The sequence below is a fragment of the Apteryx rowi genome, unplaced genomic scaffold (genome assembly GCF_003343035.1).
Source record: "Apteryx rowi isolate R43461 unplaced genomic scaffold, aptRow1 scaffold_30, whole genome shotgun sequence".
In the NCBI taxonomy this organism is placed as follows: domain Eukaryota; kingdom Metazoa; phylum Chordata; class Aves; order Apterygiformes; family Apterygidae; genus Apteryx; species Apteryx rowi.
In genome coordinates, this window is record NW_020449419.1 from 4,083,472 (window position 1) to 4,096,259 (window position 12,788).

At 40.9% G+C, this 12,788-nt stretch overlaps 2 protein-coding genes across 2 annotated transcripts in view; one reads left to right on the top strand and one right to left on the bottom strand.

Annotated features, from left to right (window-relative positions):
* Window positions 1-3,175, top strand: part of LOC112968109 (adipogenesis regulatory factor-like) — a 4,084-nt gene extending 909 nt beyond the window's left edge. The window contains exons 2-3 of the mRNA XM_026069975.1: window positions 2,551-2,613; window positions 3,049-3,175. Of these exons, the coding sequence (XP_025925760.1) occupies window positions 2,551-2,613; window positions 3,049-3,146 (161 nt within the window). The 3' untranslated portion in view covers window positions 3,147-3,175. The remainder of the gene's footprint in view (window positions 1-2,550; window positions 2,614-3,048) is intronic.
* Window positions 3,176-6,006: 2,831 nt separating this feature from the next.
* The window catches only part of GLUD1 (glutamate dehydrogenase 1), a 30,838-nt gene continuing 24,056 nt past the window's right edge, over window positions 6,007-12,788 (bottom strand). Inside the window, exons 10-13 of the mRNA XM_026069958.1 lie at window positions 11,829-11,952; window positions 10,864-10,955; window positions 8,342-8,404; window positions 6,007-7,697 (exon numbers count right to left, since the gene is read on the bottom strand). Of these exons, the coding sequence (XP_025925743.1) occupies window positions 7,578-7,697; window positions 8,342-8,404; window positions 10,864-10,955; window positions 11,829-11,952 (399 nt within the window). The 3' untranslated portion in view covers window positions 6,007-7,577. The remainder of the gene's footprint in view (window positions 7,698-8,341; window positions 8,405-10,863; window positions 10,956-11,828; window positions 11,953-12,788) is intronic.

Here is a 12,788-nt window from a genome sequence, read left to right on the forward strand (position 1 = left end):
TAAAGTAACTCGTTCTTACGGATCCTGTATGCACAAGAATAACCCCCTATTTCAACTTAAGGAACAGATGTTAATATAAAACATTGCTGTGAAACATGTACTTTTATAAAACAGAGATTTTTTTTTTTTTTTTTAACTGATGCGATTCCTGAAACATCTGCATGCGCTTACTGTAATATATGAGTAGTTGAGACTGTGTTTCCTGTTCCTTTACACAACTTTTAGGTTAACTCTTGACACCAGGAGTTTTGTCAGTGACTTCAAACWCAGTAGAAATGTTACTTATGGGACTTCAGCTGGGTACCTGCTTGCCTGTTTGTATATATTCTACGCTTTCCTAATGTGCAAATCCTATATGCAGTGCTTAATGTAATAAGTGAAAACCTCCTACTTATTTACTATTATCCTTGGCTAGAAAGATGAAAGACCCCAAAATCACACACCCACTGCCCCCCTTTCCAGAGATTTTGGGTGGATTCTTAAATTAACCATTTTTATGCTGAAGCATGGAGGAAAAYCAAACAGGCCTTCAGCAGTTGCAGGTAACCACTACATATAAACTTTTTTTAAACAAATTTCCCTTTTTTGCATTGCTGTACAGCAGCCCTAGAAAGGCATGTTTTGTGGAGGTTTATATTCCCTTTTTATTTTTTATTTTTTTGATGTTAGGGGACATTATTTATTGTTTCCTATGCTATAAGACCGATGTGTGGGTTTAGAAGCAGTGTTCATCATCTTGAAGGAGCTGAGTGGTTTCCTCAATGTACAGCTGACTGAACTAAGTGTTTAAGAGTCAACAAACTTCAACAGCCAATCTGAGTAGCAGCAGTCCTTCCCCTTTTCCCCGAGCCCTCGAAGCTGACCCAGTTCTGCAGCCGGGAGGCCGGCRTGCGCCACCACGCACACAGCTTTCGCCTCTGCCCGCTGGTGCTGGGACCCGAAACGCCAGCCAAGATCACGGGCACCGGCCTCGCTTCTGCCATCCCTGGGTGACGACAGGCCGTGAGCTTCAGGGCTCTTCCCTTTCCAAGGATAATAGCAAATACGTAGGAGGCTTTCCACTTACTCTGCTGAGTGCTGCCTATAGGATTTGCGCATTAGTAAATAAACAGCCCGTGATGCTGGACGCCTGCGACTGCGCTCCCAGTATTGCACGCAACCTTGGAAGCGTTATAAACGGAGGTACCCGCCGAATCCCCGCTTAAATTAAAACACAGGAGGGGCTTATGCYGGTTCCTAAACTAGAGCAAGACTCTTAACTGGGGATCTGCAGTTGTTAATTATATGGTCGCTGAACTGCTTCTGTGGTGCCTGCGTGTGCCCTGAGGCTCAGCCCCATGAGCCACTGCTCTGTTGAGTGGCACAACTGGTCTTTGCAAGTGTCTAAAATTAGCACCTCTCCCAGAGCTCTAAAAAGGCCAGAGAGCCATGAACTTACAGCAATAGGAAAGGCATTTTCCTTGCCCACGCCTTACGATCAGCATATGCCATTCACCAACTAGTAAACTACATCAAAAGATGATGCATGATGATAATTAGTGCATCTTCTAAGCTGTAAAAAGTGTCTTACAAACCYATGGTGAGACAGGCCGCTGGTTTACGAGACAGCCCTTATGAAACAGCTCTTGTTGAAGAGCCATTCAACGCAAGCCTGGGGGGCTTTGAAGTTTTAGACACTCCCAGTCCACTTAAATGCCGTCCTTCTTCAGCATTTGTCACTTACGCAATGTTCACATCCTATTTCGTGAGTAGCTGGTCACCGGGTATGTTCAGGCCGCCCGCCCTTCGGTGGCTGTCGTGCAGAACAGATGGTTTTAAAAGGTCCTAACTGGAGGCAGGATGAATAAAACAAATACAGGTTCAACTGGAGGCCCTTTACCCAAATTTTTCCTTGAGCAGCTCTTGCAAGCAAGGCTTCCCTGATCTGATAGCCTCCCTATTGGAGGCTGACCACCCAAATATTTATTAGTATTTTCTAGGGCTGCAGTTCCTCCACTTTAAGACAGGTTTATATTTTGCTCTTCATGCCATCACTATGTCTCCTCTACTGAACATTTCCTCCACACCTTTAAAACTACTTAGGTCTCTTAAGGAATAATTTTTTTTCTGGATAAAAGAGAAAATATTAGACTGAACATTAAATTCCCATGTGCTGGTCCCAGCAAGGCACTTCAAGGCAGCAAGCTTAATGCAGCTGGCAGAGACTCTTTCCCAACAAAGCTGCCCAAGATGGGTCTCTGCAGACCCTGTCCAGTTTCAGTAAAAGGAGAGACCTTTGCACCTGATTCTCCATTAGGGCTTATTTCCTGATACCTTAATGATGCCAATAACTTCCATAATCTTAGTCTGTACCAAACTACATGGTAAAGTGGGGAACTACAACCAAATTCCTAATAGCATCTCTCTTCCACTGCATCAAAGAGATCATCCTTAAGGAATAACTTTTCTTCTTCTTGTACTGAAACATTTAGGGATCCCTCCTGCAATGCAATTACTAAGTTTGGAGAAAGGTGAAGACTGTTTAATTTACACTTCTTTTTCTAATCCCAGTTAACACAGCGGGCCAGACTGTGCAGCAAGTAGTGGACCAGGTTAAGGATGCTGGTCAGAAAGGTAGAGTAATATTTCTGCTTATCGCAGTCCTGTCACTTCAGTGAAATCCCAGACAGGTTTCCCCCCTCTGCCACCCCCCAAGACCCATCATCTTGCAAGAGGCTGCCGGCACTCTGTTGCGATGCCTCTGGGCCCGAGACCTCGCGGTGCCCTCGGTGGCCACAGAGGCTGGGAGCGAGCAGTGCGCCTGCGTCGCGTGCGGCCTCTCGGCTCCCGCGGCCGTGCTGCAGGGCCAGGGCTGACCTGCGAAAAGCAACCGAGGCCTCTTTAGCCTCTTCCTCTGCCTGTGCAGAGACGGTGCTACAACACCTGGACTCCTTCAGTTTCTCCTGCCTCCCATCCCTTTCCCCATCAGTGTCCCCTCCCACTTGCTGCGCGTGGGAAAGGGGACCATATCACAGTGATGCTACAGTTACCTTTTTTCCTGCTTTAAAGCTATTGATGAAGCCTGCAAAGTGGCTGAGACTGGTGAAAAAGCTGTGAAAAATGTAGCRAATCAAGCAACCGCCTGGGGAAAAAGCTTTGGACAGTGAAGATAATGTAACACCACTGAAATTTTTGTTTCTATGATGACATGTACTCTTAAATAATAATAAAAACCTTAAAAATCTACATGGCTTGCAAGTATTCTTTAGGAATCCTTTGCTTATACATCCATTAAAAACATTTGTTGTCGTGGTCTAGAAAGACTGGAGTGTTTCTTGGAGCAGACCGCGGAAGTTGCGCTACACGACTAACGCAGCCAAACGCTGCCTCCGTTTTTATGAGCCGAGGGAAAGTTTGGAGGGGGCACAACATAAATGGGGGCCTTGCGAGCTGATCTTCATCTCGTTTTGTCTTTGGGCTTAAGTCGTGCTCCCATGCGTGTAAGTCTCTCGAAAGCTGAGCACTTGCAACACCCACTTCAAGACAAGGTAAGCAGCTACGTATTTCTGCGACTGTACTCACAGCTCTGGTCTTATCCGTAATACTGGAGTTAGCTATTGCGCAGATACAGACTCAGGTGTGTTTAAGGTATGTGTGGCCACTGCAGCACAGCACCGTGTTCATGCTCAAGCTAATGCTTGCTACAAAGCAGACCCTATCGCTGCCGGCAGAGCACGAGACACTGCTGTAGTGCTGCCACTGCCTGAGCTGGATCATTGGGTGTAACTGCGACAGCTCTGCACAGCAAAGCGCTGCTGTGCGATGCAGCACACAGTACGGCAGTGGAGTAACTTACCACGTTCGCCTGGCTCCTCTCAGACACAGGCAAAAAGAGATGGCAAGTGATCAGGTTTGAGCTGAAAGTGAGAGACTGGGCTGTACCAGTCTGTATTCAAATAAAGAGAACAAGGAGAAAGAAATAACCTGCTACTGCAATCCGCAAAGAGTCAGATACTGCAGTCTCACCAGTTCGTACCAGAATTGTTTAGCGGTTACTCACTTGGCATCTTGGAATTACAGCAGGAATTATCATTGCTCCAGAGCTTATTTCTAACAATGACAGCTGTCATCACTGATGTGGTATTGAGTTTGTTCCTGGGCTGAAAATAAAAAAAATCCATGTTCTTCTTGTACTTCTGTATGATAAATATTTTTGCATGTAGTAGCTTGCAGGCGGCAGGTAACCCTGAGCATTGTGGTTGTCAGCCTTACGAAATTCACTTGCAGGAAGCCTATATGCTGGGACACTGTCCAACGCAAATGAGCTAAATAGGTGGCATGACACTGCATACGCGTACACAGACACACAGTGCTCTAGGTAATCGGCATGGTTCAGAGCAGTTTCAAATCTGTGCTCAAATCCAACGTCAAGTATTGACCGACTCCCTACAAAACATCCTACCGTGTTTGTTGGTGAATGTTTATTTAGTGGCATGTAAGTGAATACAAGCAGTGACAATGAGACGTTAGCCAGAGAACAGATTAGTGTGTGTGCATGTACGTGGGGAGGGAGGGCATTCCCCAAGCAGTTTGAGCCAAAAACCTCATTCGAGCTACAGCTGTAGCTGAAGAAGAGTATGGTTATACTTCAGTCTACCTCTCTTTCTTCTACATTGCTTTCTTCTGCAGTGGTTAGGAAAAAGCTGGAGCTGCTTTGCTCTCTGCACATCCTGAAACTAGACTAACTCTTAGCAAAACCATATGAAGCTTTACTGTTTTTGTTTGTTTTTTTTTTTTTTTCCTCTGTGTGCCCTTCTGCTGCTTTTGCCCAGTTGTGTGACAGGTATGACATTGCAAAATGCGATAAGGAACATGTGATTTCATTGTGAGTTGTCTGATCGCGTTAGGACTGAGCTCAGCAATACTGTCATACCCAGCAACAGCATAGCTCTTAACATACCCTGTCCCGAAATGGTGGTGTAGCTATCGGACATGTAGACTCACTGATATGGTTTGATTCATGTTTAACTACAAGCAAAGGGCAAACCAGCTGGCGTGCTGTATTCTGAGGTCAACCTCCTCAAGAGTCTCAGGTCTTTGACAGGAAGCACCACAAGTTCTCCCTATACACCAGTCTTCAGTTATGCTCAGTTGATGCTTTGCAGGGCTCCAAAACAGATGCTGTTAATAACAGATCAGTAAACATTACAATCAAGTTGTACAAGGGGAAAATCCAGTCACACTAAGGGCTCAGCTCTAGGTTTGGTCAAACCATGCCTGGTGGTAGGTCTGCTTGCTCTCAGCATCTTCTGGGGAAACAAGCATTACCATGTAGTTATGAGACTACATGATGCTCATGAAATGGGAAATTTAAAGCTAGGCACCTTCCAGCTTTTGGATTTTTCCTTCTGGAGTAGGGGGTAGAAGAGATCCCAGTTGGCCATCTATGCCAGCTTTCCCTATCCTTTTAAGAGTGCTTCAACACTGAAAGGGTCCCGTTTTTCAAGTATGTATAGCCACACTTGGGGCACTCTACTAAACAGGGGGAAGGAGAGGAAATGGCAGTGGGACATGGGGGAACAATATTAGCAATACAGTCAATTAGCTAAGTCTCTTCACTGTTACTGCTACTTTGCTTTCAACCATCCCACTAGCTACAGGAATCCTCTGACCTAATCCAGCTGAGCTTTTAAAAGTCTTTCTGTTCTGTGTAATGCAGCTACTTGCTGTAGTGTTACAGCCTGCAAATTTTGGAAGTAGGTTGCAATTTCAGAGGTATACAATCTTACCTTGAATTTCACTTTGCTATCCAGCAAATGTTTACGTAAAAACTCTACTGAAATATATGATCCAAGATACAGATCTTTTGTTTAGAGAACCACACCTTGATCACAGTAATTTTTTCATGCTCAAAGGCTTGTTTTTTGTTTTTTTTAATAAATGGCAGCAAAAATATACTGCACTTTGGCAATTGAAAGTACTGCCATAACCCTGGGTTTCAGCATATATGATGGAGTAAGCCACTAGTTAAATGCATCACACAGGTTTATTGCTCCATGCTAACTACTAAAATAGTTCTTCACACAAATTCCAGACGCTGCAAAGACCTGAAATGATTTACTAAACATATCCAGCTTCTGAAGTCTTGTTAACAAGCAAGTTCATGAGATAAAGATGTGGTTTAGTGAGCACCTTGTGATAACTCAGCATATATTATCAGTAGTCATGTAAGGAATAAATATGGGTGCTGTGAAGATTCACAAGTTGTTTGGCATTACTGAAAGCTATTAGTATGTGAAATAGAAAACAGTAATACACCAGCATAGGAGGTTTGGAAAGGTCAACTTTTTTTTAATAACTGCTCTTTTCTCCAGGTTATGTCATGCAGTTACAAAGTAGTTAGTTAGAAAAAAAGTATGAGTTTCTGGGAGGGACTAATTGTCGTTTAAAAAAAACATTCATATTTATTACATAAATAACACCTGGCACTTCARTGGGACTCCACTGGACAAAAGCATTAAACTTTAAAAACTGTGCTTGATCCAATATTGTGTCAAGGTCCATTTTGTTGCATTTGAACATACTCAAAACATTCAAGACCTCCAGATGACGAAAAAATAAGAAGGCAAAAATAAGAAGGCTGTGTGTTAAGACAGTGGATTAAGTTCATAGCAGCATTTTAGCTCCTCTGTAGTTTGGCCAACTGTTTTGGGGTTCAGTTTCACTTTAGTTGTTCACTGAGACAATATCTAATTTTCAGAAAGCCTTAGAAAGGAAAAGACTGAAAAATAATGTTAAAAATTTAGGATTACTTATTGAATTCAGACCATCCCTTTTTTTTTTTTTAAAAAAAAGGAAACAACCTGTAGTCAGAATAGTTACATAGATGCTTGATTAAAAACATAACCAAATTAGAGTTGCCTGATAGTTTCAGCTTATAAAAATACTAGTTTCTGTCACYTCTCTACATATTTCATTGTGATAGGCAAGCTAGCTTGAACAAGCAATTAAAGGCAGCCCTATAACAGCAGCACAGTTAAAGAAAAAACATTGCCTAAAGATGATCAGGCCTGAGGCTTTACTACAAATAAAAATTAGACTCCTATCGAAGTTAATCCCTGCTGGAGGCCCATTCTTCCTTTGACAATGCCACAGCATTGATCATACAAGGCCTTACTGAAAGTGCCAAAGCCAAAATTACATAATTAAACAAAAGTGCATGAAGTAATAGTGAGCTAAACGCTCATCTAGTACAGTATCTGATCTGAAGTTTGAGAAGTGGCCCAGGTGGCGAGACCACTCTTCCATACATAAAATGTACCATTTTGTTTTGTAGGCGAAATACCCAGAATGGCCCCCACAAGTGCAGATGAACTGTTATCTTCAGATACATACTTGTATACAATATCCTAATCCATGGATTTTTATTATATAAAAAAACTAGTTTGGACTGAAACTAATTGAGAATAGAATCCACTATAATGTCAGAAGAAAAGAAATTTTTGTGGTTACATGTAAACTTGTGATAAGCTTTTTCAAGAAGAGGGTACATTAATGGCAAGAAAGAAGGGATACAATAAGGAGCGGTAATGGCCTGTTTATGTAAAGGTCAGACCAGCCTCATTGTACACTTTGAAGACTTTCTCAATTGCATTGACATAGGCAGCTGTTCTCAGGTCCAGACCGAGGTTGTACTTCATGGCAGTACGCATGATTTGCTGAAACAGAAAAGGTTTATATATGATTTCTGCAAGTTTCTCCATTTGAACTACATTAGATTTTACTTAGAAGATCCAAGCAGGAGTATAAAGGGCCCCTAGACTAGTATCAGAGTTCAGATTCTTTGAAGACCAAGTCTAAGATTTCTTGTTTCCCCCTACATGAGAGACCTAAAAGGGAGAAGATCTTTCCCAGATTTCCCCATTGCTCCTTTCTAGGTCTTGGATCCATCTGTACCTCAGATACAGGGGCAAACAAGAAATTTCATTAGTCTTTGTCCCACCAATTAAAAACACTGTACAAAGGGATCAACCTAAAACTGGTGACGGTGAAGTAAAGCACTCCCACATCAGTTAGGCACAAGAGGACAATGAACATGTTTCTAATTGCTACAGCTTCTACTAGAAAATACTTGCTGATTTCATATATTAGTCTGTAACGAACGTCTGCTATGCCCAGTTAAAGCTGGCCATCCCTGCAGGCATCAGGAATACCTCATACTCGCAGTGACTTCCACTGTTGTGAACTGTTTATCTACTCCTTTTATTGCAAGGAAGTTCTGCACAACATGTTTGACTACTGCCGCAAAGCCACTTTTAAGTTCTCTTTTTCCTACAAGGACATTTATCAATGCAATATTTACCCGGGCAGAACGCTCCATTGTGTAAGCCAATCCAGAGTGGACGATATCTTTCTCAGATGCACCCTGCAAGAACAGGGAATAAAATCAGGTTTTAATCCAAAATACAAAAAAGGACTAGTCATATATTAAGGACAATGACATGTTGGATTCTCAYAATTATTGAAGCTTGCTCTCATTTTCTTTTAATGACTGATGCAAGACTTGAAACTAAATCAACTTTACTGTGTTACTCGAAGTGCTAACTATGGTCAATTCAATCCTAAAACCTCAGATGCACTGAAGTTTTTCAGCACTGAATTTTTTTAGATGCCTAGCTACGTTAACCGCATGCATGATGTTTCAATTCTTTATTGATGTTGTAGCAACCATTTTTAGCTTCCAGAACACACAGTAGATGTTAAACAAAAGAGCTCCCAAGACCTAATATCCTACAGAAGCTACTTGCAATTATTTTGAGGACAAGTTTTAGGAAGGGCAGGGATCTCCAGTTCATATACTTAACACTGTATAAGCACTGAACAACTCCAGAATAACTTTGTTCCCATTAAAATTTAAATGCACAGAACAATAAATAGCTTGAGTTGGGATGACTGAGTATCAGCTTCAGTGTTCCATCATCCTGACAGCTGTAATTTACTAATAATTTAAGACCTGGCTTCCCAAAAGACATGCTATCCCTCCAATCCAAATTTGGGCTGGATGCAGAAGTTACTAGGCCAGTTTCTAAGGCTTGTGTTAGTGGTCACAGCCATTACTTTAGGCCACAGAACCCATTTACCACGCTACTCATTCAGTCTAACATTTCTGAACAAGCTAGCCTCATACTGGATCAGGCTAAAGGACTATTACTATCATCTGACAGTGGCTAAGTTTATATGCATTTCCCTTGATTTCTTCCTGAGGAGGCATGGCTTACTAGTTTTAGTAGGTGAGGTACTGGATTCCCTTCTTCCTGCTAATAACTTGTCCCATCTCCTCCTGAAATTGTGAATATTCCCCCCCACACCCCAAACCACCAACCTTTTAGCTTCCATATATCCCATGGGAAGGTGTTCTGCAGATTAACTCTGCTGTACTAAGAACTACCTCCTTTTGTTCATTTTGAGCCTCATTCCACTAGTTTTATTTGACATTACCTCGTTCTTCCTTCCAGTGAACAAACTATCCTTATCTATTCTATTTCATATCACTCATTTTACAGATTACTGTCTCTGTCCCAGGACCACTTCAGGCTAATAAGACCTAGCTTAGTTGATTGTTCCATTAATGAAGAGCTTCCATATCTTTGATTATTCTTATCCTCCATCTCTGGACTTTTTCCAGAACTATAACATTTCTGAGATAGACACCAAACCTGCATGTAGAATTCAGAAGGCAGATGTGCTCTGGATTTATACAGTGGCATGATTATAGTCAGTTTTATTCTCTTCCTTTCACAAGACTTCCTAACACTGGATTTGCTTTGTGATTACTATGGAACTCTAAACTTATATTTTATTGTTACCTCTAGATCTTTCTCTGGAATAAAAATGGATGAGCTCAAAACCCGTCATTTTATATGAAAATTTCCCCACCATGTATTGCTATACATTAGATAATATTGAATTTCATCTGACATTTTTTGCCCAGTAGTTCAAATCTTAGAGGAACATTCTAAATTTTTTTCAGTCAGGTCTTGTCTGTATTACCTTGAAGTTATAGAAATAGCATATCAAATTCTGTGGTGTGTGATCCTGTTGAAAGCCTTTAGGAAATCCAGGCAAACTGTAYCAACATCTCCAGAACTAATTCTAGTAATGTTTGAGGCACAATTTCCCTCTGCAAAAGCTCCGTGAACTTTAATAGCCATGGGGGATCAAAGAAATTATTAATGACACCTACATGTTTATTAGTCTAGCCAGTAGAAATATCAAATATGCCATAGCAAATAAAAGATTCAGTTTTTTTTTTAGTGGTGTCCTTATTGGTCTGCAAAGAGAATTCCCCCTGTTTAAAAAAAAAAAGTGGGGGGGAGGGGAGAAAAACACTTGATATCGTTTGTTTAAGCAAGGGAGATACCAGTCTGTCACTCTGAAAAATAGCAACAAGCATTCTCAGTTGATTAACAGCTTCTGAAATCTGAGATAGTAATAGAAGATAAATATCCAACATTCTATAGTGTTGTTACAAAAATAGGCTGTATTTGGTACTTTTATAGAGGAGATGAGTTTTTTGTAATCTAAATAGGGATTTAACACTATGAAGCAGTTATCAATACAAAGCAAGGTCTATATTAAAACTGTAGCTTTTTAACCATATTGGAGATATTTTGCTTTGGACTCAAGAAAGAAAAAATAGCCCACTTCCAGTTCTCCTGAGCAGTTTAGATCAATCCTTTCCTTTAATTGTTTGGCCACATAGCTAACTGCACTAGCACCTTGGTGCAAAACCCTCCCTAATAACTACAAAGGCAAGATTTAGACTGCAGTCTTAACACCAGGATACAGCTACAGTAACAGCCAAAAAACACAGCAACTACTCACTGATATCCTATCTTGAAATTCTGCTGTAGGCACAACTGGAATAGTTCCACCATGTTTCCCAAATTTTCTTTCCAAGCTTTCCTGGACAGACACTAGAAAGTGGAAAAAGCAGAGGCAAGGTAACCAACAAGGAAAGCAATGTGTTTCGAATAGGTGTCCTCCCCTGCCCCCCGCCCTGGAAGACTTTCAGCATTCAAAGGCATGAAATGCAGAATACAGGGTTGGGGGTGGGGGGTGGAGGGTCATCTTATTTTTTGTGTTCTAAGAAAAAGGCAAGATATTAATCCTATAGTCTTATAGGTGAATGCCTCCAATATGAGTATCAATATTGCAGTAATACTGCTATGGGACAAAGTCAGATGGTAAGCGGACTGTGGATCTTACTGATCCTCCCTTACCAACTTCAGAAAGCTGACAGCAATCTGGACCAACATTCCTAATTTGATAGCCTCAGACAAAATACTTTGTCCTGAGATTCTCACATATCCCCCTACTACCCTTTGCTGCACAAATTTCATTTAAAAATGGAGAGAAATCCTGTTGCTCTTTTTCATGAAGCTTATTCTCTCCGTGTAGTCAGTATTCTGGCCCAGAAACTGGGAAGCACACGCAATGGCCCCAAGTGGAGCTGTAGGTCAGAAGCCAATTTTTACAGTGCCTGTACCAACTATGTTATTGACTTTCACAGAAATTCGCCATTGTTGMGTGTGCAGAACAACGTTACCCACTCAAAACTCTGAATACTTTTCAAATACCAAGTACATAGATGTAAGAGGTTTATTAAGAAGTACTAAATATTTCACATATGAGTTTGTATTCGGTATTTTCACAAAACTGAAAAAAGCATCACTTTATGAATTACAAGGTAATAACTGAAAAAGTATGCATTTAACTTAAGTTAACTGAGTTGCAATTCATTTAACCAATTCAATTAAATGGCAAGTGAAAACGGAACGAGCACTTACTGAGCAAGTGGTAGTTTGAATCCCTTTCGTATTTAAAAGTCAAGCGGCCGTAACTGACATGGTTCAAGTTTTTCAGCCACTCAAAATAGGATACTGTTACACCACCAGCATTCAGGTAAAGATCCTGCACAGAAACAGTAATGTCTTGAATTGTATTTAGGAAAAGTAAGCAAAAATATTAGTTTAAATTGCAGTAGAGAAGACAATCCAGTTACTCTTACATGACAATATTCATGCTTTTCTGGAGTCCAGGGATTACTTCTATTGACTTAAAAGTGGACTTGACTTTAGAACACAGTAGAGTTGTGCTTGTTTGACTGCTTTCTTTTATTTTAGCACAAGTTTTCAAGCAAGAAAACCAGGGCATCCTTAGGCCATCTCAATTAGCAAAGGCCAGAAGATCAGCTGCTCTTCACAGATATTTTACTTGACTGGGATACCCTTTCTTTGGGGAAAGGGATACCATTATTCCTGAATAGATCTTATTCTTTCAAATTATCACTGTAGGCAACATTTAGTCTATCAATCTATGATACACAGTTCTGTCAGAGCATCACTAACAGACATGATGTTTACAGACAAACAGCTGGTGTATTTACTCTGCCTTCCTCTGTCTTTAGTGGATTATTTAGTTGAGCAAATGTCAGCTAATACTCCAAAAGGGAAAACTACAGATTTAAGAAAAACTTGTGGATTGTTCTCCCTTCTGAAGACATAGCCTTCATTGATAGCCTTCAGCTATCTTTGAGTGGGCATTTACGGTTGCAGTGAGATCTTTAGGTAATGCTACCAATCTTAAGCAATACTAAATACCCATTTCCCAGACATCAGAGGTACTCTTTAAAAAAAAAAAAACAAAAAAACCCCCCACTACTCCTCTTTAAGAGAATGAGTGGCTATTAATAAAGATCTTCAATAAATAGCATTTTGCTATGATTTATGGAAACATTACTCCTGTAA